General features: G+C 40.0%; 1 protein-coding gene across 1 annotated transcript; it reads right to left on the bottom strand.

Moving 5' to 3' along the window:
- Positions 1 to 1,178: 1,178 nt before the first annotated feature.
- LOC113318959 (protein NRT1/ PTR FAMILY 5.2-like) lies at positions 1,179 to 4,102 on the bottom strand. Its single transcript, XM_026567262.1, has 4 exons — positions 3,784 to 4,102; positions 3,469 to 3,686; positions 2,345 to 2,877; positions 1,179 to 2,231 (listed from the first exon to the last, which is right to left on the bottom strand). The coding sequence occupies exons 1-4, from the start codon at positions 3,929 to 3,931 to the stop codon at positions 1,352 to 1,354; spliced, it is 1,779 nt and encodes a 592-aa protein (XP_026423047.1). The 5' UTR covers positions 3,932 to 4,102; the 3' UTR covers positions 1,179 to 1,351.
- Between the last annotated feature and the right edge of the window lie 20,724 nt (positions 4,103 to 24,826).

Genomic DNA, 24,826 nt, shown 5'->3' with positions numbered 1-24,826 from the left:
TCTCTTCTATGTGATGACCTCTTTCCTTTATATAGGATTCCTCATAGTGGATGACAGCTAAGAGATCCACTATTTTCGGAATCACTGTGCGATACATTCGCTCATGTACAGTCACTCATTCTCGTAGAACTTATACTTCGCATAGATCATCATACTTTACTCGTGACTTTGCTGACATCATCCGATACGTCACTTCAACTTTGTCGTGTGCGATAGTATTCGCTTACGTTAGATAATCCTTACTTCGCATACTTATTGATATGTGCGATATTTCATTCCTACACTATTAAATTTTCAGCGGGAGTTCTTAAGAGAATTTCATAGATGAGATGATTAGAAACATACTGGAAAACAATATCGTCCCTGATAGCTTGATAGCGTTCGCATCTAATGCATAACCTGAAAGAATTCTCTGATAAAAGACTCATCTTTGATTATAGAAAAAAAAAATCAGATTAGACTATCCTAGCTAATTAGCTGCAAGAGAGAAATTATCTTTGACAAACAAGAAACGACTGTTGATAGCTTTATCCAAGGAACTGCTGTTGCTTATATAGGCCTCGACTTTCCATTTCTTCTTCTATTTCTATTTTCAGGTGGTCATCAAATTGGACCGGGCTACTACTTGGACATTTAATTAAATCATATGGGCCAAGTGGGCCCAGAGTAGCGATATGGCCTCTCCAGGGAGGGCTGAGCTGGCCTCGAATGTGATGTTATAGTCTATACTTTGATATGATATGAAGAATTGTTACTTTTTGGTGCCTATCAGTAACATTCACCCGTTCGTGCAATCTTTTTTTTCTATTTTTGAGCAAGCAGATGCGCTTTTTTTTTCTATTTTTGAGCAACTAGTTGCGCAAGAAAGTGAAGCAACAGCAAAATATGTAACAACAGACATCCAGTTGGTTCCACATTCTCCATATAGGGAACTTTTTCCGGAATAGATGGGTCTCAGACCGAATGCCATGGGATCCGGTAAAAAAGTTTCTGATGGCGTTTTTGTTCGGTTTTAGGGGGGGTTTCTTTCACACGGTTTCTTTAGCAACATTAAAATGGGAAAGATTTGAGCTGATTCTTGGTTCATAAACCTTTAAGATTCGTTCTGTAATGAACACTATATGCATTCGAATCTCAATGCCTTGGACGAAATAAGATGAAAACCACATGAAGCATCCTAGTCGAACGCATCTACTGAATTTACTTACTCTAGTAAAATGCATTTACATTTTAAAAAACAATCATACAAGTTCTCATTTGAAGAAAGACAATCTAGAGAACTGAAAGCCTAAAACATTTCCCTTCATAATGCATTGCATATCATACTTCCAAATTTCTTTTATCCGAGAACTTATTTTTCTCGCGAATTCCCATTACCTGCTAACAACTCCTTACCGTTCTCCATCTCTTCCTTTTTCAAATCCATAACATCGACGTTGTAGACGTAGTATTTTGTAGCTATCAAGAACGCGATTAAGTTAAGCACGTTTAGAACCGCAAGAAACCAGTAGTAATAGTCGAAGTGCGACTGATTCAAGTTATTTCTGATCCAACCTTCCTGACCATCTTTCTTCGTGATATCTGCCATTGTCGACAGAAATAAACTACTAAGGAAGTTTCCAATTCCAAGGCTTGTTGTAAAATACGTAGTCCCGACACTCTTCATGCCTTCTGGTGCTTGATCATAGAAGAACTCGAGTTGTGAAACTAACACGCAGGCATCAGCAATCCCCATCAAGACGAACTGAGGTAGTAGAATGAATATGGTTAACGGGACAATTTCACCTTTAGCATCAATACCATGCTCCCTTGCTACACTCAATCTCTTCCTGTCACATAATGCAGCAGTAACCATGACAAGGATATGGAAGACATAGCCGGCTCCCATTCTCTGCAATAACGATATCCCTCTGGGATCTTTCGTATATCTTCGAAACAATGGCACAACCCAACGGTCATGTACCACGAGAGATATTAACATTGAAATTGTAACGAAGGCAGTCAGACAGGCCGGAGGGATATCGAAATTGGGACCCATGCTTCTGTCTAGGACTGTACCTTGCTTGACGAAAAGTGTGTTTATTTGTGCATACATGACGCTTGGTATAAAAGATGTGATTAGAATCGGTAGCATCTTCATCATTTGCTTGGTTTCTTCCACTTGGGTTACTGTAGACAGCGACCACGATCCGCTAGAACCATTAGTCTTTATAGCGGCTTTGTCCAAAATCCTGCAATATACAAGCAATAACAAGCAGATGAGTGCTAGTTCCAATCTTCTATACTTTGCTTAGAACCGGAAAATGTACATATTTAACTATACGAACAGGGAAACAAAACTGACCTTAGGGAAGAGGTGTGATCAATCCTGAATTTTCCTTTCGTATACTCGTCCATGCTAACCTCATGGAGCTCTTTTGGGTCACTGGGATACGGTACCCTCAAATTCTTGACAGTAGCAATAAAAACCTTAGCTAGTTTAGTGAAGGGGCTTCCTGTGACAATTTTGTGCCTGTAAAATGGGGTTCCAACCAAGAACACCAAAATTGAAATGGCTAGTCCAAGTGTAGGAAGGCCATAACCGAGTGCCCAACCTACATTGTCTTGAATATATACCACAAAGGTATTAGCACCAAGGGTTCCAAAGAAGATGCTAAAATTCCACCAATTGAAGAAAGATAACTTTTGTTCCCTCTCCTTGGGTTCAAAATCGTCGAATTGGTCTGCACCCATTGTGGAGATGTTTGGTTTGGTACCTCCGGTTCCTATTGCAATTACATATAGTGCAGCATAAAAGAATTTAAGCTGGAAATTTGTTGGCTCTCCGTCTGGCTTTAATCCTGGCACTGAAACTGCTAGAGTAAGCAGGCACATTCCCTGACAGTACCAAAATAAAATTTTGGTCAGTGGGTTACAAATTTTTAGGTGATTATTTGACAAGAAAATCATTACACTAGGATATCATGCAGCTGTATTTGCTCAAGCACTTTAAGCGGGAGTAATCGAAGGCTAGTAACATGACAAACCACATTTTTCAATGTTCAAATCAAACAACCACGGGAAGAAATCCCCCATGAGTAAATTAGGCCGGTGGGTCTGAAAACCGAAAATTATGACATGACTTTCACAACCAATTTGAAATCCCGTCAAGAGAAATTTCCATCAAAAAAATATTTTAGATTTCTCACGAGAGATGTAGAATATTTCAAAACCGAATTAATGACTAAAAGTGGGCTAAGGGGAGTCCTCGTATCTTACATTCCTACCACATCTATCAGTCCTAAAATCAAATCTAAGCACGTCTTATTTTGACTATTTATAAAAAGCCCCTCTAATAGAACAGGGGAAATAGATAATTTTAACATTATACAAAAAATAAAAATAAACATAAAATAAAATAATAGTAATACTAATAATAATGATGGAAACATTATACAAAATTAGATGCAGAGAAAAATTTGGAATTACCAGGAGATAAATAGCAGCAGATATGAGGAAAGTCCAGTATCTACCAAGATGAGCATCAGCAACATATGCACCTATGATTGGGGTCATCCACACGGTACCGACCCAATTTGTCACATTATTTGCTGATTTAACAGTACCTTCTTGCAACTTTCTGGTTAAGTACAGAACCAAATTCGATGAAATCCCGTAATATGCCATTCTTTCGAATGTCTCGTACCCTAAATCACAACATAAACCACATGAGATTAATCCAAAAAAAAACCCAAGAAAGTGCATAAAAGAAGAAGACTGAAACTCCGGCTTGCAATTACTTACCGACGATAAACCAACAAGCTTTCCATCTGCCACCCTTAGATCTAAGAACAGGTCTTCCTTTAAGATCTACAGAACCATCTTCTGTATACTGTTCTTCTCTTCTGTGTCTCATGTCTCTTTCTTCCACTAAACCATTGTTCCCTTCCATTTTTTCTCTACACTTAGAGAAAGAAAGAAAGATAGATATAAAGAAAGTGATTATCCCTGTTGATTTATTGAATCAGGATGGACATAAAAGGGAATGGGGTGTAGTGCTTATACTTATAGCGCCATTGAAGGAGGATATGTACAGCTAGCTAGTAGAAGTGAAAGGAAGAAGTCTTGTACATAAGACACATATGAATCCAGTTGAGGAGGCCAAGTTTGAAAGCATGTGATTTTTGGATTATTTTTTGCAAGTTGGTTATTGGAGTATTTAATTCTGAGAAACTGATTTGCTTGTCTGGTTATGATTTGTCGCGCCATTCATTGACTGAAACTGACGATATTGATTTTTATTTCCAGGGATTATGGAATACTATATCTAGTGTGTATGTAAGCATCTCCTTGCACGTTTGACTTTGAAATGAATGCGTCAAGTTGATGGGCTACCAGATTGTAAATAGAAACGATTTAAGTAATTAAGTGGAAGTGCCTAGGACTAGGAGTCCAGTTTTTATGGATACGCATCTGAGACGATGATTTTTATTGGAATAGATAACTCCCCCTCCCCAGATTATAGCACCAACATAGTTTCATTGTGCAACTTAATTAGGAGGCTTGATTTACTGGCAGTCTGCACATGCTTTTTCCTTTTCTCCGGATGCTAGGTAATCACTAAATTAATTAATTCGGTGAATGAAAGATCGAAAGCGCCATCACTATTAGCGAGCAAATAGGCAGCGTAGTAACGCGTGTGTTTTTCGTCATTTTTGTTTACTAATTAGGTTTGTTTGGAATCAAAAAGATGCAGATATCTGCATTCATTCTGCAGCAAACCCAAACATTGGAGTTAAATGGCTCCAAGAACTCACAAATCTATATATTTTTGAGCTAAAAATATGCTTCAAGGAAAAAGGACTCTACGGACATAGCCAACTGCCATCCAAACATGTTTCGGACGAGTATGAGTTGTATATGAATGTAATAGAGACGTGACTTCAACTAAAATCGGTATCTGTAATACCTTGATTAATAACTCGTTGTTTGCTCCAATCGAGATTTATTTATTTGTTTTGTCTCCACCTTCCATCTTGATTTGGCTGCTCGATCTAAAAGAAATCTAATGACAACTTGGCCATGATTCATGAATTTGGTAGGGAAACACAATAATCATTTTTCAACTGGAAAAAGAGACGTGAAGCCCAGAATTCCACATTCCGCATGTTTGAACGGGAGGTTGTTTGTTTCCATCTTTCCCTGGCGATGTTCAAGTCAAATAATGACATTTAGATATTTAATTTGAGATTTAATTATTAAACTAAGCTTACAAATATCTTTTGAATCTGTTTTATTATAAAAAAAATAAAACAAGAATTGTTATCTAGTTTCGTGGATCATGTGGATCATATAATCTATCAAAGTCAAGGATGGAGAAAAATTCATGGGAAAGAAAATATTCAACCACCTATAGATCACGGCATTGATCCTACTCTATTAACTTTTTTATTTTTATTTTTCTAAAATGCATTTATTGTGAAAGTATCTTTTGGACAGCCTTTATCTTATCTTATTGGTTGGATTTAACTTAATTAGTAGTCATGGTTGTCATTTTGCCGATTGTTTTATGTTTTGTAAGTTCTTGCTTTCCAACCTGCCAGTTGACTAAATAACTTTTATTTTACAGTGTTCCTTACAAGATTGTTAACATTTTTCAGTAACTCGAGAATCATAAGTTTGAGACACCCAAAAATCTGCTTAATATATGTTATTATAGCATGCACGTTGTAATTATAATTTGCACGTTAAGACTAAAGGCAAGTTCCGTGTCGTTAAGATAATTTGAAAGGACACATGTGATTATTAGCTGTAGAACTGCTAATACAGCAACTAGGACTAGGCAACTAGGACTAGGTGACAAGGAGGAATCTTAACTCTTAATGAGTAGTTTACGTTAGTAAGTATATATATCATTCCACAGAAAGGATGCCACTTTGGAGTTTACGAACCAAATTGATTTTCTTTAAGTCTAAAAGCAAGATTGAAAGCGAGACAAAAGAGTGAACTTTGAACTGGATTGGAGCGCCATTAAGTAAGTGATCATTGGATGCCTGGCTGCTGAATTCCCAAGCAAAGGCCGAGTAAGTAACCAACGGCTAAATTTCAATGAATAGAGAAACCCACCTGTAATTGTATTTCCGATCGAGTGGTGTTGTAAATGGCTTGAAATGATATAAGCATTCACGGTTAAAAAATATAATGTTCATGTATATATGTCAAAGAACAGAACCACTACCTACCTGGACTCGGAATAGAGTGGTAAAAACTCCCAGCAGTGACGTTAACATGGCGTCACTATCGGTAAGAGCTACTTCTCCTATAACTGGCCTATAGTGATTGTATACACATAATCCATCTCTCGACACATGTCAAAATATCTACACGTGAAAGGCATGCGGATCACTATATTAAAGGGCACTAAAGTTACGAATCCCCGAGAAGTAGGGAAGAATGCCCTAAAGTTTGCTTTACCCGATCTCGAGGAGATCCCGAAATTGACGGTGGGGATTAAACAGACTGACACAGGGGTGATAGGGCCTGCAGACAGCTGATTGTCGCATGCAGACGACCCAGCCACCCACATTAAATGCCCTAACCATAGGATACGTGTCAAGTTATTTGAGGAAGAGAAGGCATCGATCCAGCGGTATCAACAACAGTCACTGAGGGCATAGGTTCGGAAAGAAGATACCAGCGAGATTGACACAGAGAACAAGACGATAAGGTTTCAACGGTCTCTGACAACGGACCCCGCATATTTCCCTATAAATACCCTTCTCCACTAAGAGAGAAGGGGTGACCGATTTGTAATAGAAAAGAGAGAACTAGGAGAGAGAGAGTAAGTATGTTTTCCATTTTCTTAGTCATCGTATTTCACTTAAAACCAATCGGCTACATTTGTAACTCTTCAACACATAGTAAAACTCAACAACCCGTGGATGTAGGCCTTAGTGCTGAACCACGTACATCTCTGTGTTATTTACATTTCAGTACCATATTTATGTTTTATTACTTCAATCTAGCTTTGTCTTGCTTAGTGATCCTATAGGATGAATGATCTAACTCTATTCCGACTAGACAGTAACGAGTCCGAAGACTCTGAGTCGATGAGTCATCGTATCTATGCTATTAATAACCATCATATTGTGTATCGCCTCTTATTTATAATTTCGAACATTGTTTGTGGACACATGGATGCCGTCGTGATTTATGTGTTCACAATCTGGCGTTAGAAACAGGGACTCCGTCCCGGTAAAAGGTTTATCTTTCCTGTGATTTTTGAGCCCTTGGTACTATTCCTCGTGAAATAGTATCTTGGACAGTTTATTCTAATTTCATTATGGCCGCCATCAAAATCCATAGCAATTCTAAAAGGGTTTTACGTTGATTTTTCTACAAACTCCATTTTGGACCTGTAAAGAACAGCAGATCTGCCTCCTTGGATTGTCTTCTCTATTTTAAAATAACGGATCTGCCATCTTTGTCCTTTTAAAATACCGAATTCTTCAACTTTGAGTGTTGAAACCGCAGATTCGGTACCTTTGCTGTTTAAAACAAGCAGATATGCCAACCATTATTATTTAAAACCGCAGATCTGTCATCTTTGGGTTTTAAAGCCACGTTAAAACCGCATATCTGTCATCTTTGGGTGTTAAAACCGCATTTAGAACTCCCTCTTGCGTTATTCTTAGACTTCACGACGAGTCGAAGGAATCAAGAATATCCAATACCTTTGAAGAGGGGAGTAATAGATGGAATATCTTTTTCATACCTTCGCTTTCGTGATCGTTCGCACTTCAGTTTAAGTTTGTTAACAAAACTTTTGTGGTCCCCTTTCTCTCGACTACTCGTCGTCTTTTGCAGAGATCTGACATGGAAAAAGTCAAAGAGGTAGGAAAAGGAAAGGCCCCATCGAAAGAAACACTGAGGACGACACAAGTTGTGACCCGCAGTAAGCAGAAAGGTGAGAAGGTGAAAACAACAACCCAGAAGGTGGACACAGTAGAGATCACCTCACCAATGAATGCCGGCACGATAGCGGCAGCAGCGGTCAAAGCCATAGCGGCACAAGCCGATAAGACCAATCTAGAAACGGGATCACTCGTTCATGAGCAACGTGAGAGGTTTGCAGAATCAACAATGCACCTGGCAGCCTTCGAAATGCCGCAGACAAATGATCAGAATCAGACCACTCCGACCACTCAGCCATTACTAACGATGAATCAACCCATCGTAACGCAAGGAGAGCTACCAATAAGGATAACTGATCCCCATACCCCTCACATCCATACAATCGACGAAGATCAAACCATGGTTGTTGGAGGGCAAGGACAGGTCGGGACCCCAAACCAAGGATCGAATCCCTCCTCCCAATTGATGCCAGAAATCGAAGAACTAAAGAAGAATCAGAGGACATGCGTAGAGGCAGCGGCATTGTTGGCTAGAGAAAACCATAAGCTCAAATACAAGATGTCTCGGAGCTTAGGGGTGGCAAACCAACATGACGAAGCTAATTCAAAGGAACCTGAGCCAAATCGCGACCGTGGTCGTAACAAATGAAGCCAATCCCGAGCCCTTTGACCGAAGACATGTCAGGAGAAACCGATCCTCAGACCGGGATTATGTCCCCGAAGATTCGGATTACTTTGATGGTAATGACCGAAGAGCAGGAAAATCCGCAGCAATAAATCACCACCACCGTGCGATGGAGGACCTTCGCGCTGAGATGATGACAGAGATCAAACAGCTAAAGGAAAATCAAGGAGGTGGAAGATTAGAAGAAGTTATGAGAGAACCTAGTACTACTCCGCTAGTACCAAGCTTAGCCAAAGCTGAAATCCCCAAGAAATGTCTGATTCTAGCATTTGAATGTTACGATGGATCCAGTGATCTTGTGGCCCACCTTCGGTATTATAACCATATGTTGGCCCGGTGGGATCAGGACGATGTGGTCCTTTGCAGATATTTCCCTTCAAGCTTAAAGGGATCGGCTCTATCTTGGTTTGATAACCTACCTCCCAACTCCATCAATTCGTACGAGCAACTCACTGAAAAGTTCTTAAGAACTTACATGTACAACAAGGATGTCCACGCTGGGATGGACAAGTTATTCTCATTGGCCACCAGATACAAGGAGACGACCAGGGAATAAAAGGATAGATGGCATAAAATATGCTAGGCTATAGGTAATGTAGACCCAGTGGTCAGCATTAACTGCTACAAATGGGGACTAGATAGGATGAGCCCGTTGTTTGTCGAAATTCATGGGAGTGTTCCCACGACTGAAGGAGATCTTCGGGTAATCATCGAGAAACACGCTAGGTTGGAAGAAATCCAGCGAGAGAATCCAAGGGCACGGGCTCAAAGATCTCATTGAACTAACTCCGCAGAGCAGGCCAGCGGATCGAAGAGAAGTTCAATCGAACGCCCAAACGAAGATAGGAGAGGAAGTATAGAAGGCCCTCATAATGATGATCGAAAGTTCAAATATCATATTTACACAAATCTAAATACAAGTTATGCTTGAATCTTAAAAGAAATTGAGGGTCGAGAAAACTTGGATTGGCCATGGTCAAAAGGGAAACAACCCCCAAGATCTGAAAAATCGAAGGAATGCTGCGATTACCACTGTTTCAATGGGCACCAAACCGAGAAGTGCAAGAACTTGAAGATAATGATCCAAAAGCTTATCGACAACGGAGAACTTAAGCAATATATAAGGAAGGAAGAAGCAGATGATAGGTCAAAACGAAGCAAGGAAGTTCAATTTCCTGAAGGCAATCGAACTTTGAACACCATTTCGTGTTCGAAGCCACGGGACCGTCTCTAACAGCGCAGATTGGAAAAAAGCTAAGAAAACAGTTCAAAGACTACTGCGAGCTGTACAAAATCGATGGGGTAGAAATAGACGATCATGAACAATGGATGGATGCACCAATAACTTTCGATGAAGACGATATGGATGAAGACATGGAGGATCACAATGATCCTTTGGTCCTCACACTGCCCGTAGCAGGGTGCAACATCAAGAAAATTCTCATTGACGGAGGAAGTTCAGTCAATGTCTTGTTCTATGATACGTTCAAACGGATGCAGTTAAGAGATGAGCAGCTGATATCTTCGTACCACACCATTTATGGATTCAATGGGGCTCCTAAGAAACCGTTGGGGGACATTGTTTTGCAAAAAATGCGGGACCAACGAAGATAGACACCCGTTTTAGCGTAGTAGACGCTCATTCCCCCTACAATGCTATCATCGGAAGAAGATGGGTGCACAACCTCACCGGGATAACATCGACTTATCATCATGCCTTAGATTCCCATCACCCGAAGGGGTAATGGAGATCAAGGGTGACCAGGTTACTACTCAGGATTCCAAGCTATGCAAAACCAGCTCAATAACGAGCTAGATGAGCAACGTAAATCCCGTAGAAGCCGGAACAAAGAAGTTTCCAAGGAAAAAGCAATTGATCTTTACCTCGAAGGAATCTCAGGAAAAAGCCTGACGAAGAGGGGCGACGTTCAATGCACTGAGGCAAGTACCTCAGCGGCCAAGGAGGTTGAGGAGACTAACAAATAGCAATCAAAGAATGTCCCTCTCCTAGGGGAACCAAAGCCTACGTTTACGTCTTTGGAACCCGCTAATAAAATCAACATAGGGACAGAGGAAGATCCTAAGATGATCAAGATAGGTACTTTAATGGACAAGGAAAGAGAACTAGCCCTAACCAAACTACTCATAGAATACACGGATGTCTTCGCGTGGAAATTAGGAGATATGCCAGGAATAAATCCAAAGATAATTCGACATGAGCTCCGTATAAAACCTGGCACAGCTCCTTTCAGGAAGAAGGTGCGCAAAATAGCCACGGAGTATCATCAACCCATTGAGAAAGAGCTTCGTAAGTTGCTAGAAGCAGGATTCATCAAGGAAGTGAAATATGCCACATGGATTTCGAACATGGCCATCGTGCCGAAGAAAAACGGAGGGGTGAGAATTTGCATCGACTTCACCAACCTCAACAAGGCGTGCCCTAAGGACAGTTATCCGCTCCCTAGCATCGACCAACTAGTCGAAGCTGTGGAAGGATACGAAGAAATTTCCTTCATGGACGGTTACTCAGGATACAACAAGGTTTTCCTGGCAGAAGAAGATCAACAACACACAACATTTTACACCCCTCACGGCCTCTATTATTACACAAGGATTCCCTTCGGACTGAGAAATGCAAGGGAAACATATCAGAGGATGGATGACGATATCTTCAAACCATGGATAGGGAATACACTGGAGGTCTACGTAGATGATATGCTGGTCAAAAGTAAGCTACGCAAGGACTATCACCAGGACTTAAGAGGCATCTTCGAGTCCATGAGGAAACACACCATGAAAGTAAACCTGGAAAAGTGTACATTCGGTGTTACTTTAGGGAAATTCCTTGGGTACCTAGTAACAAAAAGGGGCATCGAAGTCGATCCGTACAAAATCCAAGCCATCATGGAAATGCCGTCCCCGAAGAACTTGAAAGAAGTCCAAAAACTCAATGTATCCCTAGTAGCGCTAGGGAGGTTCATCTCGAGATCGTCAGATAAATGCAAATCTTTTTTCAACATCCTCAAGAAGGGATGCAAATTCGAGTGGATCCCTGAATGTGAAGAAGCTTTCCAAAAAATTAAGGAGTACCTGGCGACGATCCCCATTCTCCATAAGCTGGTTCCTGACGAAGTATTGACTCTTTATATAGCTTCGACCGAAGATGCGGTCAGCGCAGTTCTAGTTAAAACTAATACGAAGATTGAGCAGCCAATTTACTATGTCATCAAGACCCTTAACCCGGCGGAACGGAATTACACGAAGATCGAGCAGCTCATTTTGGCATTAGTATGGGCAACCCAAAAGTTGAGAACTTATTTCTTGACCCATTATGTTCGTGTCCCCTGCAAAGCTCCATTATAAGATATTCTCAAGAGCGCTGGGAAAGTTGGAAGGATAGCAAAATGGAACACACATCTTGATCAATTCAATATAATCCATGAGATCCAACATTCTCAGAAATCTCAAGTCGTGGAAGATTTCCTAGCGGACTTACCTCTGGGCAATGACGAGGAAGTCAAAGGCATGCCAGAAACTGAAGATGGAAAAGACCCAATCGATATTCTGGAACCTACAAACCGAAGGCAATGGGGAGTCTTCGTCGACGGATCCAGAAATCGGGAAGGTGCTGGAATAGGAATCGTAATCACCACCCCCACCGGAGAAAAGATCGTCCATGCGCTGAGACTAGAGTTCAAGGGGAATACCAATAACATCGTTGAATATGAGGTTGTGGTACATGCTCTTCGTTTAATAATATAAATGGGCTTAACTGAAGTACGCTTGATAAGTGACTCACAGCTGGTCATACGGCAAATCGGGCTAGAATACAATGTCTACGATGAAACCATTTCAGAGTATATGGCGCTAGTCCAGACACTGGGAGCCCAGATACCGACATCAAATTTCGGCACCTATGCAGAAAGGAACTCAGACATGCCGATATCGTGGCATACATATCATCTATGTTAAAAGATGAGAGCGTGAAAGCAATCAAAGTATCCAGGGTATACGAACCTTCCATTATCCCTCAACAATCCCTTGCTACACATCGCAAGGACAACATTGGGGAGGACATTGCTGAGGATGATGTAGGGGAGGATATTGCCGACGAATTAATGGGAGATGACATCGTAACAAAAGCAAACGAGGATGAGGATTTTACTAAGGAAAAAGATTGGAGATATGAGATTCATTTCTACCTTAAAGAAGGTACTCTACCTGCAGATCTGAAACAAGCCAGGAAGATACAAGCCAAGGCAGGGAGATATGACCTTCGCGACGGGGCCTTATATAAAAAATATTTATTCGGGCCATTACTACGATGCATGTAAAGACAAGAAGGGCACCTTATTCTAAAAGATATCCATTATGGAGATGCAGGGAATCATAGCGGAATGAGATCCTTATCGGACAAGGCGAAAATGCAGGGGTATTACTGGCCGCACATGATAAGAGATGCAGCTAGGATGGCCAGAAGATGTGAAGAATGTCAACGGTTTGCCAAAAGGATCCATTCTCCCGCAACAAAGTTGAATTCTGTAGACAGTCCATGGCCTTTCTCCAAATGGGGAATAGACATCGTTGGACCCCTGATCGAAGGGTCAGGGAAAAGACGATTCTTAATCGTAGCCACGGACTACTTCAGCAAGTGGGTGGAGGCCAAGGATCTAGCTATAATCCGCAACTCAGACGTGTTCACTTTCATCTTCCAAAATATCATTTGCAGGTTTGGTAACCCAGAAGAAATTTTCTTCGACAATGGCAAGCAATTACAAGGAAAAAAACATAGACATGCTTTTTGATACCTTCAAAATCAGGAAGAACAAACCAACACCAATCTATCCCCAGAGCAACGGGAAGGCCGAAGCCACAAATAAGACTATAGCCCTCATCCTCAAGAAACAATTGGACGAACACAAGAAACGGTGGTGCGAACAACTACACGACGTCTTATCGGCCTACCGAACCACACCTCGGTCCGCTACCGGTGAATCTTCATTCCTCCTTACCTATGAGGCCGAAGCGGTCATACCAACGGAAATCCTTATGCCAACCACGAAGACCGAGGCATGGGAAAAGAACCTCACCACGGATATGATGTTAGAAAGGCTAGATGACTTGGAGGAAAGAAGGGAAGCAACGTTGAAAAGGATGGAAAACTACCAGCAAAAGTTAGCAAGAGAATACAATAAGAAGGTTAAGCTTAGAAATTTTGTAGAAGGGCAGTATGTGCTGAGAACTATACCCTAATACCAGCGAGAGAAGAAGTGGGGTAAACTAGAACCAACGTGGGGAGGACCATTTGTTATACATGACATCTTAGGAAACGGGTCATACTACCTGCATAACCTCAAAGCAGAAATCCTCAGACACCCTTGGAATGCTAAATATCTCAAGCCATATTATCCATAATGCAGCGCAGCTCTGCACCTGCGTGAAGAGTATCGAAAGAAGAAAGCAGCATATCCGCTCGACATGTTTCTATCTCCGGACGAGGAGTAGCTTCCTTCGATCTATCAATCAAAAAAATCCAACTTTTTTGAAAAATCTATCCATTGGGGAAAGTATTCACTTACAATCTCTCTGGACCCCCCTATAAGTGTATAAGTGTAAGACCATGGGGGAGGCATCCAGCAGAAAGAGATACCCAACCAATTTAAAGGCAGCGGTTCAGCGGAATGGGTATTTGTAAATATTTCAATAAACCACCACATATCCGGCGACGCTGCCTAGACCCCCATCGTCTGGGAATCCTCTGGCCCGGGATTAGCCAGCGGGGGATTGGTCCCAAGATGATCACGAAGGTGAACACCTTTGGCATCGCAATCAAACACTTTTATCAGTTAAATTTAACTAAGCATCTAAAATAACAACTGACCTAATGTTGCAGGTAGGAGGGAAATTGTAAATATACCAAAAAACGGTGATCTATTTCATAAAAGTTGATTACAAGATCGAGGAAAACACAAGAAAACAATATTATATCCAAAAATGGCTCGAAGCCATGTACTCAACAAAGATCAACTTCCTATAAAAAAAGAGAAAGAAATCTATTTTCCGTTAGATAACTCAGCGTGGTCAGTGGGATTCTTCTTCTGAGAAGAAGGAACACTCCTACCCGAAGAAGGACCAGAGGAGAAAGCCAAACGTTCGGTCATGGAGCGACGGGGATAGTTCTTGACAATTGGTGGGCCCGGAGATGTGTATAAAATTGAGCGAAATGAAACGCGGGCCTATAGTAATACCACAAGTGCACGGTCGTCGGTTGTAGCTCGTGCAAGTACGGGTCGATCCACAGAGATTGGGAGTGTTTTGTGTGTTTAGCTATTTTGGGTTCTAATTGCTGTTGGGCTTTGAATGGTCAATGGGCTTTGAGTACTAATGGGTTTGATAACAATAGGCTTTTGATTAAGCCTTTGCTTTCAAAGTAAAAGTAAGATGGGCTTGACCTTTGGCCTTTGGAATGAACTGAGCCTTGTGCTCAGTTGGTCTTAAAATGAATTGAACTGGGCCTTAATAATGAATTTGGGCTTGGAGCCTTAATGAACTGGGCTTTGATTAAGCCCACAGTTGACTGAATTGGGCTTCAGTTTGAAGTGAGCTTTGGGCTCAGTTGGCTTTTGGATTTGGTTCAAACCTGGGCTTGGTCTTGAACTGAGAACTGAGCTTGGGTTTTTGGATTGCTGTGAGCTTTGGAGCAGCAGCAGACAGGGAAAAGGCAGCAGCAGTAGCAAGACTGCACAGCAGCTGCACAAACAGTGCAAGTAGTAGCAGCAGCACAAGCAATGAATGCAACAACAGCAGGGGAAGCAACAGCAGGGGAAGCAACAGAGTTGCAGGGCAGTGGAATAAGAGAAGCAACAGACAATGCAATAAGAAGCAAAGACAATGAAGAAAATTTAACAAGACAATGACTCAACAAGCAAAACAAGGCAATATAGCAAAGGGAAAGAACACAGCAACTACAAGCAGAAAACAGTGCAAGTGAACCAAGGCCTAAGCCAAGGGCAGGGGAGATGGTGAAACTGAAATGGTGACAATGCAAGGCCAAGGGAAGAATACAGGCATACAAATAGAATGGGAAGAGAATTAGCTTGCTATGAGCACTAATTTCTCCCAATGCTCAATCAACACATTGCATCCTAAGCATACAAAAATGGAATGGCAAGATAATCAGCTTGCTATGAGCACTGATTTATTCCATTACTCAATCAATTCATTGCTTCAAAGGTATCTAGCCTAGCATTCCATCAAACTAACAGTGAATTAAACATAACAGTGAGCTAGACATGGCACTAACATGACAAATTAAAACAGGAAATTCAAACATGCACATTAACAAGAACATAACAAACATTTAAACTTCTAAACAGAGAATTAAAATTGCCAAACAAGAACCCTAAAAATTAACAGTGCAATTAAAATTGGAATTAAACCAAAAAAATTGAAATTAAACCTAATTGGTAACTTGGCTAGTCCAAGAACACCTCAACAGTAATACCCAGCCCTCAATTTATACGAAAAAGGAATGACGAACCCTAATTCCCAAAACCGAGAAAATTAGGGTTAGGGTTTACCTAAAATTCTTCACCCACGTCGACGACCCATGCTCTCTTCTTGTTCCTCCTTCTCTTCCCATGCTTCTATTGCTTTCTTCCATCTCTGTCATGCCTATAACTCTATTTCCCTAATTTCAAAACCCTAAATTTGAGAGGGTTTGTGAAACTAGCGAAATAGGCTAATAGATGGATGGGTTTCGATGTCTTTGATGTAGGGTGGCTAGGTGTTTGGTGATGAAGCGGCAGTGGCAGAGGTGGTGTTCTGGTGGTGGCAGGACATGGTCGGGGAAGGTGGTGGCAGAGAGGTGGCTCTGCAAATGTCGGGGAAGAAGGAGCTCAGTTGATTTTGGGAGAAGGGATGCGTTTGTTTAGGGTGTAGGTGTTCGGTCGCTAGGGTGTGAGGCGGGATCATCTGAAGTTGATGCGCAGCGAGGAGATCCGTTGGATAATCAGTTACTAATTGAACCGAACGGCACGATGTAAACAAGCTCTGAGCGACCGTTGGATTAGATGATACAACGAAGCTGACGGCTCCAGATGGGGTTAGGTGCTGTAGTGTAAGGCGGAGATATCAAACTTTGATGAACAGCAAGGGAGCAACCGTTGGATTCAACTACCATCTAATCTGAAGGCTTGGAATTTCAGCACTGTGGTGCTTGGCAGAGACTTCAGATTTTGATGCTCTATGAAGGAGCGACCATCGGATGCTTCTGAGAACTGATCTGATGGCTGAGAACGGAGGCGTTTTTGTGTGTAGAAAATGAGGTTGTGCGCACCATTCTTCGCGGCTTCCTTGCGTGATTTCTCCCGGCTTTTCACTACTTTTCTGCTCTTTTTGCTCCGCAAGTCATCCAGACTTTATTTATTACCTAAAAATGCAAAATTAAGTAAGAAAAATATTTATTCTTGAAAACAATGAAAATACAGAATATGGGATAAAATGTAGAATTAATGCGCAAAAGATGAGTTAAATGCCAACAAAAAGGGATAAATATACAATATTTGGCACTCATCAAATACCCCCAAACCTGAATTTTACTTGTCCTCAAGTAAAACAAAACTAAGGAAATCCTAACTATACCACTGTCGCTGGTCTCTCGAATGCATTTAGCGTATGCACTAAGCCTTTTAAACCACTAAGTGTCCCTAGTGGACGAGTTGAAGTCTCGTGAAGGTTTACCAGAGGTGTGCCTACAAAACCTAAGGACAAAATATGAGCTCAGATTCCATCAAATGTGACATGTGCAAAACAGTTAAGCTCACAGCAAAATGGAGATGTCAATCTAGCTATCGAAGGCACAATCCTAGCACTGATAACAAAAAAAGACATGTGATAAGAGTGTAAAGTGTATCTACACATGTGTAAAGAAAGATCTGAAGTTATGACTACTAATCACCAAGAGATAGTTTCTCAGGCTAAGAACCAAAGTCGAAATCTAGCTAGCTGTCCGGACTTTACGAGAATTGTGAATGAGTTGGAGGTATTTCACAATTACTCGCGTTGTACATCAATGGCATACACCCTCCTTGCTTATTACAAAACAACAAAATAACTCTTTACATGACTCTTATTTACATTGACTATTCTCTTTTTATTTTTGGAACAAGAGATGATGGAATTGATAAATACTTGATTTTTTTGTATTTTTCTGATATTTTTTCTCTTTTTTTTTTTTTTTTTCCCTGAATATAAACATCGTTTTTTTTTTTATTTTATTTTATTTTTTTCTTTTTTTTTAAGAAGGAAACACTTTTGATACATATACAAAAAGAAACAAAAGATTACATGACACTTTGCAAGAGGTAGCCCTTTTTGATGCACCCAGTTAAATTCGATGGTTGTCTTTCTTAATGTAACCTCCACCTTCTATCCCAACCAACCAAAGAACAAACTAGTCAAGTTTCGTTCAGTATTCTAAAGTGATTGGCAATCGTAACTTCCTATCAAACACCTTGAAGATCGAGGCCATACATGTATTGGTAGATCGTGCGCGTGCAAATTTCTTATCACTATGTGAATTGTGCTAGAATCAGGGTGCCTAAATATCTAGACTAAGACTCCTAATAAAAATACATATTTGCACAAGAGTCAACATTTCAAGGTAAATGAGCTCCATTTTTATGATTTTTTTTTAATTTTTTAATTTTTTTTGAATTTTGATTTTTCAATTTTTTTTTTTTTGGAATTTTTCAATTTTTTTCAAAAAGATGGAGTTTTGTTTTCAATTATGGCATATTATCATGGTATCTACTCTATACCCCCAAACCTAAACTAAACATTGTCCTCAATGTTTCAAAGTATGGAAAGAATTATAAAACAACATATGGAAAGGGACATGCTGAGTAGAGTAAAAGGAGAGAGAATACCCGATTTCGGCGAAAGCAGAATTAAAACTCCGTTATTCAAGGCAAAAATCCAACATATTTCAGCCGAGATCATATTGGATTAGCAAAATATATACAAAAGGAACAAAAGGGTTTTTAAGAAATTTTATCTACTGGATTATATACAAAAATTCACCATACACCAACAATCTAAAGAGTTGAGGATCAACCCAAAAGACAAAGTGTAGACATTTCAACAGCTTCACACAATAATAATATGATAGAAACGCAAGTGAAACTGTGAAACAAAATGAGCTACCCCCAAACCTGGATTTTACAGAAGATATAATTTTGAAAACAAAATCGCGCAGTTTCGGGGGTTCATCATGCAAAAGGTCTAGCTCGAAATGAACTTTGCTAGGGACGGGCAAACATGCAATTTCCAACTGTGGCTCTTTAAAAGTGTTATACTTAGAAGCAAAATAGTCCAAAAGGACTTGGGAAGCACACAGTTCCAAACCTAGGTTGGGAATTTTCAGAAAAATCGGTTTGACAATATGGGTACAAACCAAATCTAGGTTGGGTGGAAGGCCAACAGATTGTGACTTATGTAGGAGAATAGGCATATCATTATCAATCAAATCAAAATCTCCTAACTCATCTACACATGTCACATCATGCTCACAATCATCTATCAAATTGGCAAGATCACAATCAGAATCCTCAACATCATCAACAGATTGATTCTCGTGTATCGGCACATCAGGGGAAACATCACATGGAATACTAGAAGAAATATCATGCATTAAGGTCGGGGCAGAGAAGCCTAATGTATTTGAACCCAAAGGTTCCATAACATTTTCAGTATAGACATGTTCTTCTAACATAACATCATAATCATCATCATCATGATAGGAATTTTGCAATCTAGGATAATTTTCAATCCTAAGGTCGGAGTTATTACAAGAATAAAACTCTAATTCATGGGGGTGACTCATATCATGTGGTGTTGTTCCTGTTTCCCTAACGGATTCCCATTGATGGGTTTTCTCTGCAATCTCGGCTAAAAAATTCCATGCATCATCCACAAATTTAAAAAACTCACCATTACACATAGACTCAACCATGGTTCGAGATTTAAAGTCTAGTCCCTCATAGAGGATGACGACAAGTCTCCACTTCTCAATTCCATGGTGCGGACATTCACTAAACAAATCATTAAAACGTTCAAAATAGTGAAAAACAGTTTCCTCATCCAATTGGACAAAACAATTGATACTTTGACGAATAGCGATGGTCCTATGATGTGGAAAGAATTTTTCGAAAAAAAGATCTGTGAGTTGGTCCCAAGTGTTGATTGATTGTGGTCTCAAACCGTAAAACCATGTTTTGGCCCTTTCCTTAAAAAAATGTAAACAAACGCAATTTCAGAGAGTCTTCGGACATATGATCAGGTTGCATAGTCCGACAAATTTGTTCAAACTCTCTTACATGAGTATAGGGGTTCTCAGAATCGAACCCTCGAAATATAGGAAGTATTTGTATCATGCTTGCATTTATTTTAAAAGGGTTATTGGTTTGAGGTAATACAATACATGATAATGGAATTTTTATTGACGGATACATGTATTCATGGAGAGCACGAGGTTGGCCCATTTTGAAAAGACACAACGCCCACTATTTGGTTTTTAATGGGTTTGGATTTTTATGGGAAAATTTTGGTTTTGGTGGGAGACATTTGAAAATTTGGTTTTAAAATGGGAGTAAAATAAAAAAATTGGTTTAAAATGGGAGCAAGAGAAAATTTTGGTTTTTGAATGGGAGAAAAGTAAAGTAAATTTTTTTTTTTTTTTTTTTTTTAAAGAAAATAAAATTTGGTTTTTGAATGGGAGCAAGCCCACTGTTTGTCCTGTGTTTGCTTTGGCTCCGCTTGGTTGAAAACTTTTGGTGGAACTGAGTCCAAAATCTCGGCCTAGAATTTGGGTACTCGGCCCACTAACGAGTTCAACTAGCGTGATCAGTTACAAGCTCAGCTGGGTTTAAAAACCCAGAATACAAAATACAAGTCCAAATTAAACAAGCCCACAAAAATTAAACACACAAGCCCACATATTAAACAAACAAGCCCACAAATAAATTATTACAAACCCAATCAGAAAATAAGAGAAGCCCAAAAATTGGCTTTAATATTACATGCCCACAATTAAAAAATTGGAAGCCCACAATTCGGGTTCTCTTAAATGGGTTACCTTTTAAGCACAGCCCAGCTGCTCTGATATTGTTGCAAAAACCCAGTTGGGTTTTGGTTCTTTTCCTTGGTGGCGTCCCAGCAGAGGAAAAACAGGTTCAGAACAGCAGGTCCAACAGCAAATGAAGTGAAGCAGATGCAGATGCAAATGCTATGAAGTGAAATGCAAAAATAGCTAATAAAAAACACACAAAAACACAGCACCAATCCCCGGCAGCGGCGCCAAAAACTTGGTGGGCCCGGAGATGTGTATAAAATTGAGCGAAATGAAACGCGGGCCTACAGTAATACCGCAAGTGCACGGTCGTCGGTTGTAGCTCGTGCAAGTACGGGTCGATCCACAGAGATTGGGAGTGTTTTGTGTGTTTAGCTATTTTGGGTTCTAATTGTTGTTGGGCTTTGAATGGTCAATGGGCTTTGAGTACTAATGGGTTTGATAACAATAGGCTTTTGATTAAGCCTTTGCTTTCAAAGTAAAAGTAAGATGGGCTTGACCTTTGGCCTTTGGAATGAACTGAGCCTTGTGCTCAGTTGGTCTTAAAATGAATTGAACTGGGCCTTAATAATGAATTTGGGCTTGGAGCCTTAATGAACTGGGCTTTGATTAAGCCCACAGTTGACTGAATTGGGCTTCAGTTTGAAGTGAGCTTTGGGCTCAGTTGGCTTTTGGATTTGGTTCAAACCTGGGCTTGGTCTTGAACTGAGAACTGAGCTTGGGTTTTTGGATTGCTGTGAGCTTTGGAGCAGCAGCAGACAGGGAAAAGGCAGCAGCAGTAGCAAGACTGCACAGCAGCTGCACAAACAGTGCAAGTAGTAGCAGCAGCACAAGCAATGAATGCAGCAACAGCAGGGGAAGCAACAGCAGGGGAAGCAACAGAGTTGCAGGGCAGTGGAATAAGAGAAGCAACAGACAATGCAATAAGAAGCAAAGACAATGAAGAAAATTTAACAAGACAATGACTCAACAAGCAAAACAAGGCAATATAGCAAAGGGAAAGAACACAGCTACAAGCAGCAGAAAACAGTGCAAGTGAACCAAGGCCTAAGCCAAGGGCAGGGGAGATGGTGAAACTGAAATGGTGACAATGCAAGGCCAAGGGAAGAATACAGGCATACAAATAGAATGGGAAGAGAATTAGCTTGTTATGAGCACTAATTTCTCCCAATGCTCAATCAACACATTGCATCCTAAGCAACAAAAATGGAATGGCAAGATAATCAGCTTGCTATGAGCACTGATTTTATTCCATTACTCAATCAATTCAGTGCTTCAAAGGTATCTAGCCTAGCATTCCATCAAACTAACAGTGAATTAAACATAACAGTGAGCTAGACATGGCACTAACATGACAAATTAAAACAGGAAATTCAAACATGCACATTAACAAGAACATAACAAACATTTAAACTTCTAAACAGAGAATTAAAATTTCCAAACAAGAACCCTAAAAATTAACAGTGCAATTAAAATTGGAATTAAACCAAAAAAATTGAAATTAAACCTAATTGGTAACTTGGCTAGTCCAAGAACACCTCAACAGTAATACCCAGCCCTCAATTTATACGAAAAAGGAATGACGAACCCTAATTCCCAAAACCGAGAAAATTAGGGTTAGGGTTTACCTAAAATTCTTCACCCACGTCGACGACCCATGCTCTCTTCTTGTTCCTCCTGCTCTTCCCATGCTTCTATTGCTTCTTCTTCCATCTCTGTCATGCCTATAACTCTATTTCCCTAATTTCAAAACCCTAAATTTGAGAGGGTTTGTGAAACTAGCGAAATAGGCTAATAGGATGGATGGGTTTCGATGTCTTTGATAGGGTGGCTATGGTGTTTGGTGATGAAGCGGCAGTGGCAGAGGTGGTGTTCTGGTGGTGGCAGGACATGGTCGGGGAAGGTGGTGGCAGAGAGGTGGCTCTGCAAATGTCGGGGAAGAAGGAGCTCAGTTGATTTTGGGAGAAGGGATGCGTTTGTTTAGGGTGTAGGTGTTCGGTCGCTAGGGTGTGAGGCGGGATCATCTGAAGTTGATGCGCAGCGAGGAGATCCGTTGGATAATCAGTTACTAATTGAATCGAACGGCACGATGTAAACAAGCTCTTAGCGACCGTTGGATTAGATGATACAACGAAGCTGACGGCTCCAGATGGGGTTAGGTGCTGTAGTGTAAGGCGGAGATATCAAACTTTGATGAACAGCAAGGGAGCAACCGTTGGATTCAACTACCATCTAATCTGAAGGCTTGGAATTTCAGCGCTGTGGTGCTTGGCAGAGACTTCAGATTTTGATGCTCTATGAAGGAGCGACCATCGGATGCTTCTGAGAACTGATCTGATGGCTGAGAACGGAGGCGTTTTTGTGTGTAGAAAATGAGGTTGTGCGCACCATTCTTCGCGGCTTCCTTGCGTGATTTCTCCCGGCTTTTCACTACTTTTCTGCTCTTTTTGCTCCGCAAGTCATCCAGACTTTATTTATTACCTAAAAATGCAAAATTAAGTAAGAAAAATATTTATTCTTGAAAACAATGAAAATACAGAATATGGGATAAAATGTAGAATTAATGCGCAAAAGATGAGTTAAATGCCAAAAAAAGGGATAAATATATACAATATTTGGCACATCATCAAATACCCCCAAACCTGAATTTTACTTGTCCTCAAGTAAAACAAAACTAAGGAAATCCTAACTATACCACTGTCGCTGGTCTCTCGAATGCATTTAGCGTATGCACTAAGCCTTTTAAACCACTAAGTGTCCCTAGTGGACGAGTTGAAGTCTCGTGAAGGTTTACCAGAGGTGTGCCTACAAAACCTAAGGACAAAATATGAGCTCAGATTCCATCAAATGTGACATGTGCAAAACAGTTAAGCTCACAGCAAAATGGAGATGTCAATCTAGCTATCGAAGGCACAATCCTAGCACTGATAACAAAAAAAGACATGTGATAAGAGTGTAAAGTGTATCTACACATGTGTAAAGAAAGATCTGAAGTTATGACTACTAATCACCAAGAGATAGTTTCTCAGGCTAAGAACCAAGGTCGAAATCTAGCTAGCTGTCCGGACTTTACGAGAATTGTGAATGAGTTGGAGGTATTTCACAATTACTCGCGTTGTACATCAATGGCATACACCCTCCTTATTACAAAACAACAAATAACTCTTTACATGACTCTTATTTACATTGACTATTCTTTTTATTTTTGGAACAAGAGATGATGGAATTGATAAATACTTGATTTTTTGTATTTTTCTGATATTTTTTTCTCTCTTTTTTTTTTTCCCTGAATATAAACATCGTTTTTTTTTATTATTTTATTTTATTTTTTCTTTTTTTTAAGAAGGAAACACTTTGATACATATACAAAAAGAAACAAAAGATTACATGACACTTTGCAAGAGGTAGCCCTTTTTGATGCACCCAGTTAAATTCGATGGTTGTCTTTCTTAATGTAACCTCCACCTTCTATCCCAACCAACCAAAGAACAAGCTAGTCAAGTTTCGTTCAGTATTCTAAAGTGATTGGCAATCGTAACTTCCTATCAAACACCTTGAAGATCGAGGCCATACATGTATTGGTAGATCGTGCGCGTGCAAATTTCTTATCACTATGTGAATTGTGCTAGAATCAGGGTGCCTAAATATCTAGACTAAGACTCCTAATAAAAATAATATTTGCACAAGAGTCAACATTTCAAGGTAAATGAGCTCCATTTTTATGATTTTTTTTAATTTTTTATTTTTTTTTGAATTTTGATTTTTCAAATTTTTTTTTTTTGGAATTTTTCAATTTTTTTCAAAAGATGGAGTTTTGTTTTCAATTATGGCATTTATCATGGTATCTACTCTATACCCCCAAACCTAAACTAAACATTGTCCTCAATGTTTCAAAGTATGGAAAGAATATAAAACAACATATGGAAAGGGACATGCTGAGTAGAGTAAAAGGAGAGAGAATACCGATTTCGGCGAAAGCAGAATTAAAACTCCGTTATTCAAGGCAAAATCCAACATATTCAGCCGAGATCATATTGGATTAGCAAATATATACAAAAGGAACAAAAGGGTTTTTAAGAAATTTTATCTACTGGATTATATACAAAAATTCACCACACC

This window comes from Papaver somniferum, chromosome 1 (genome assembly GCF_003573695.1).
Source record: "Papaver somniferum cultivar HN1 chromosome 1, ASM357369v1, whole genome shotgun sequence".
NCBI classification, from domain to species: domain Eukaryota; kingdom Viridiplantae; phylum Streptophyta; class Magnoliopsida; order Ranunculales; family Papaveraceae; genus Papaver; species Papaver somniferum.
Note: the sequence above shows the minus strand (reverse complement) of the source record. Positions and strands in the feature narration are given on the sequence as shown.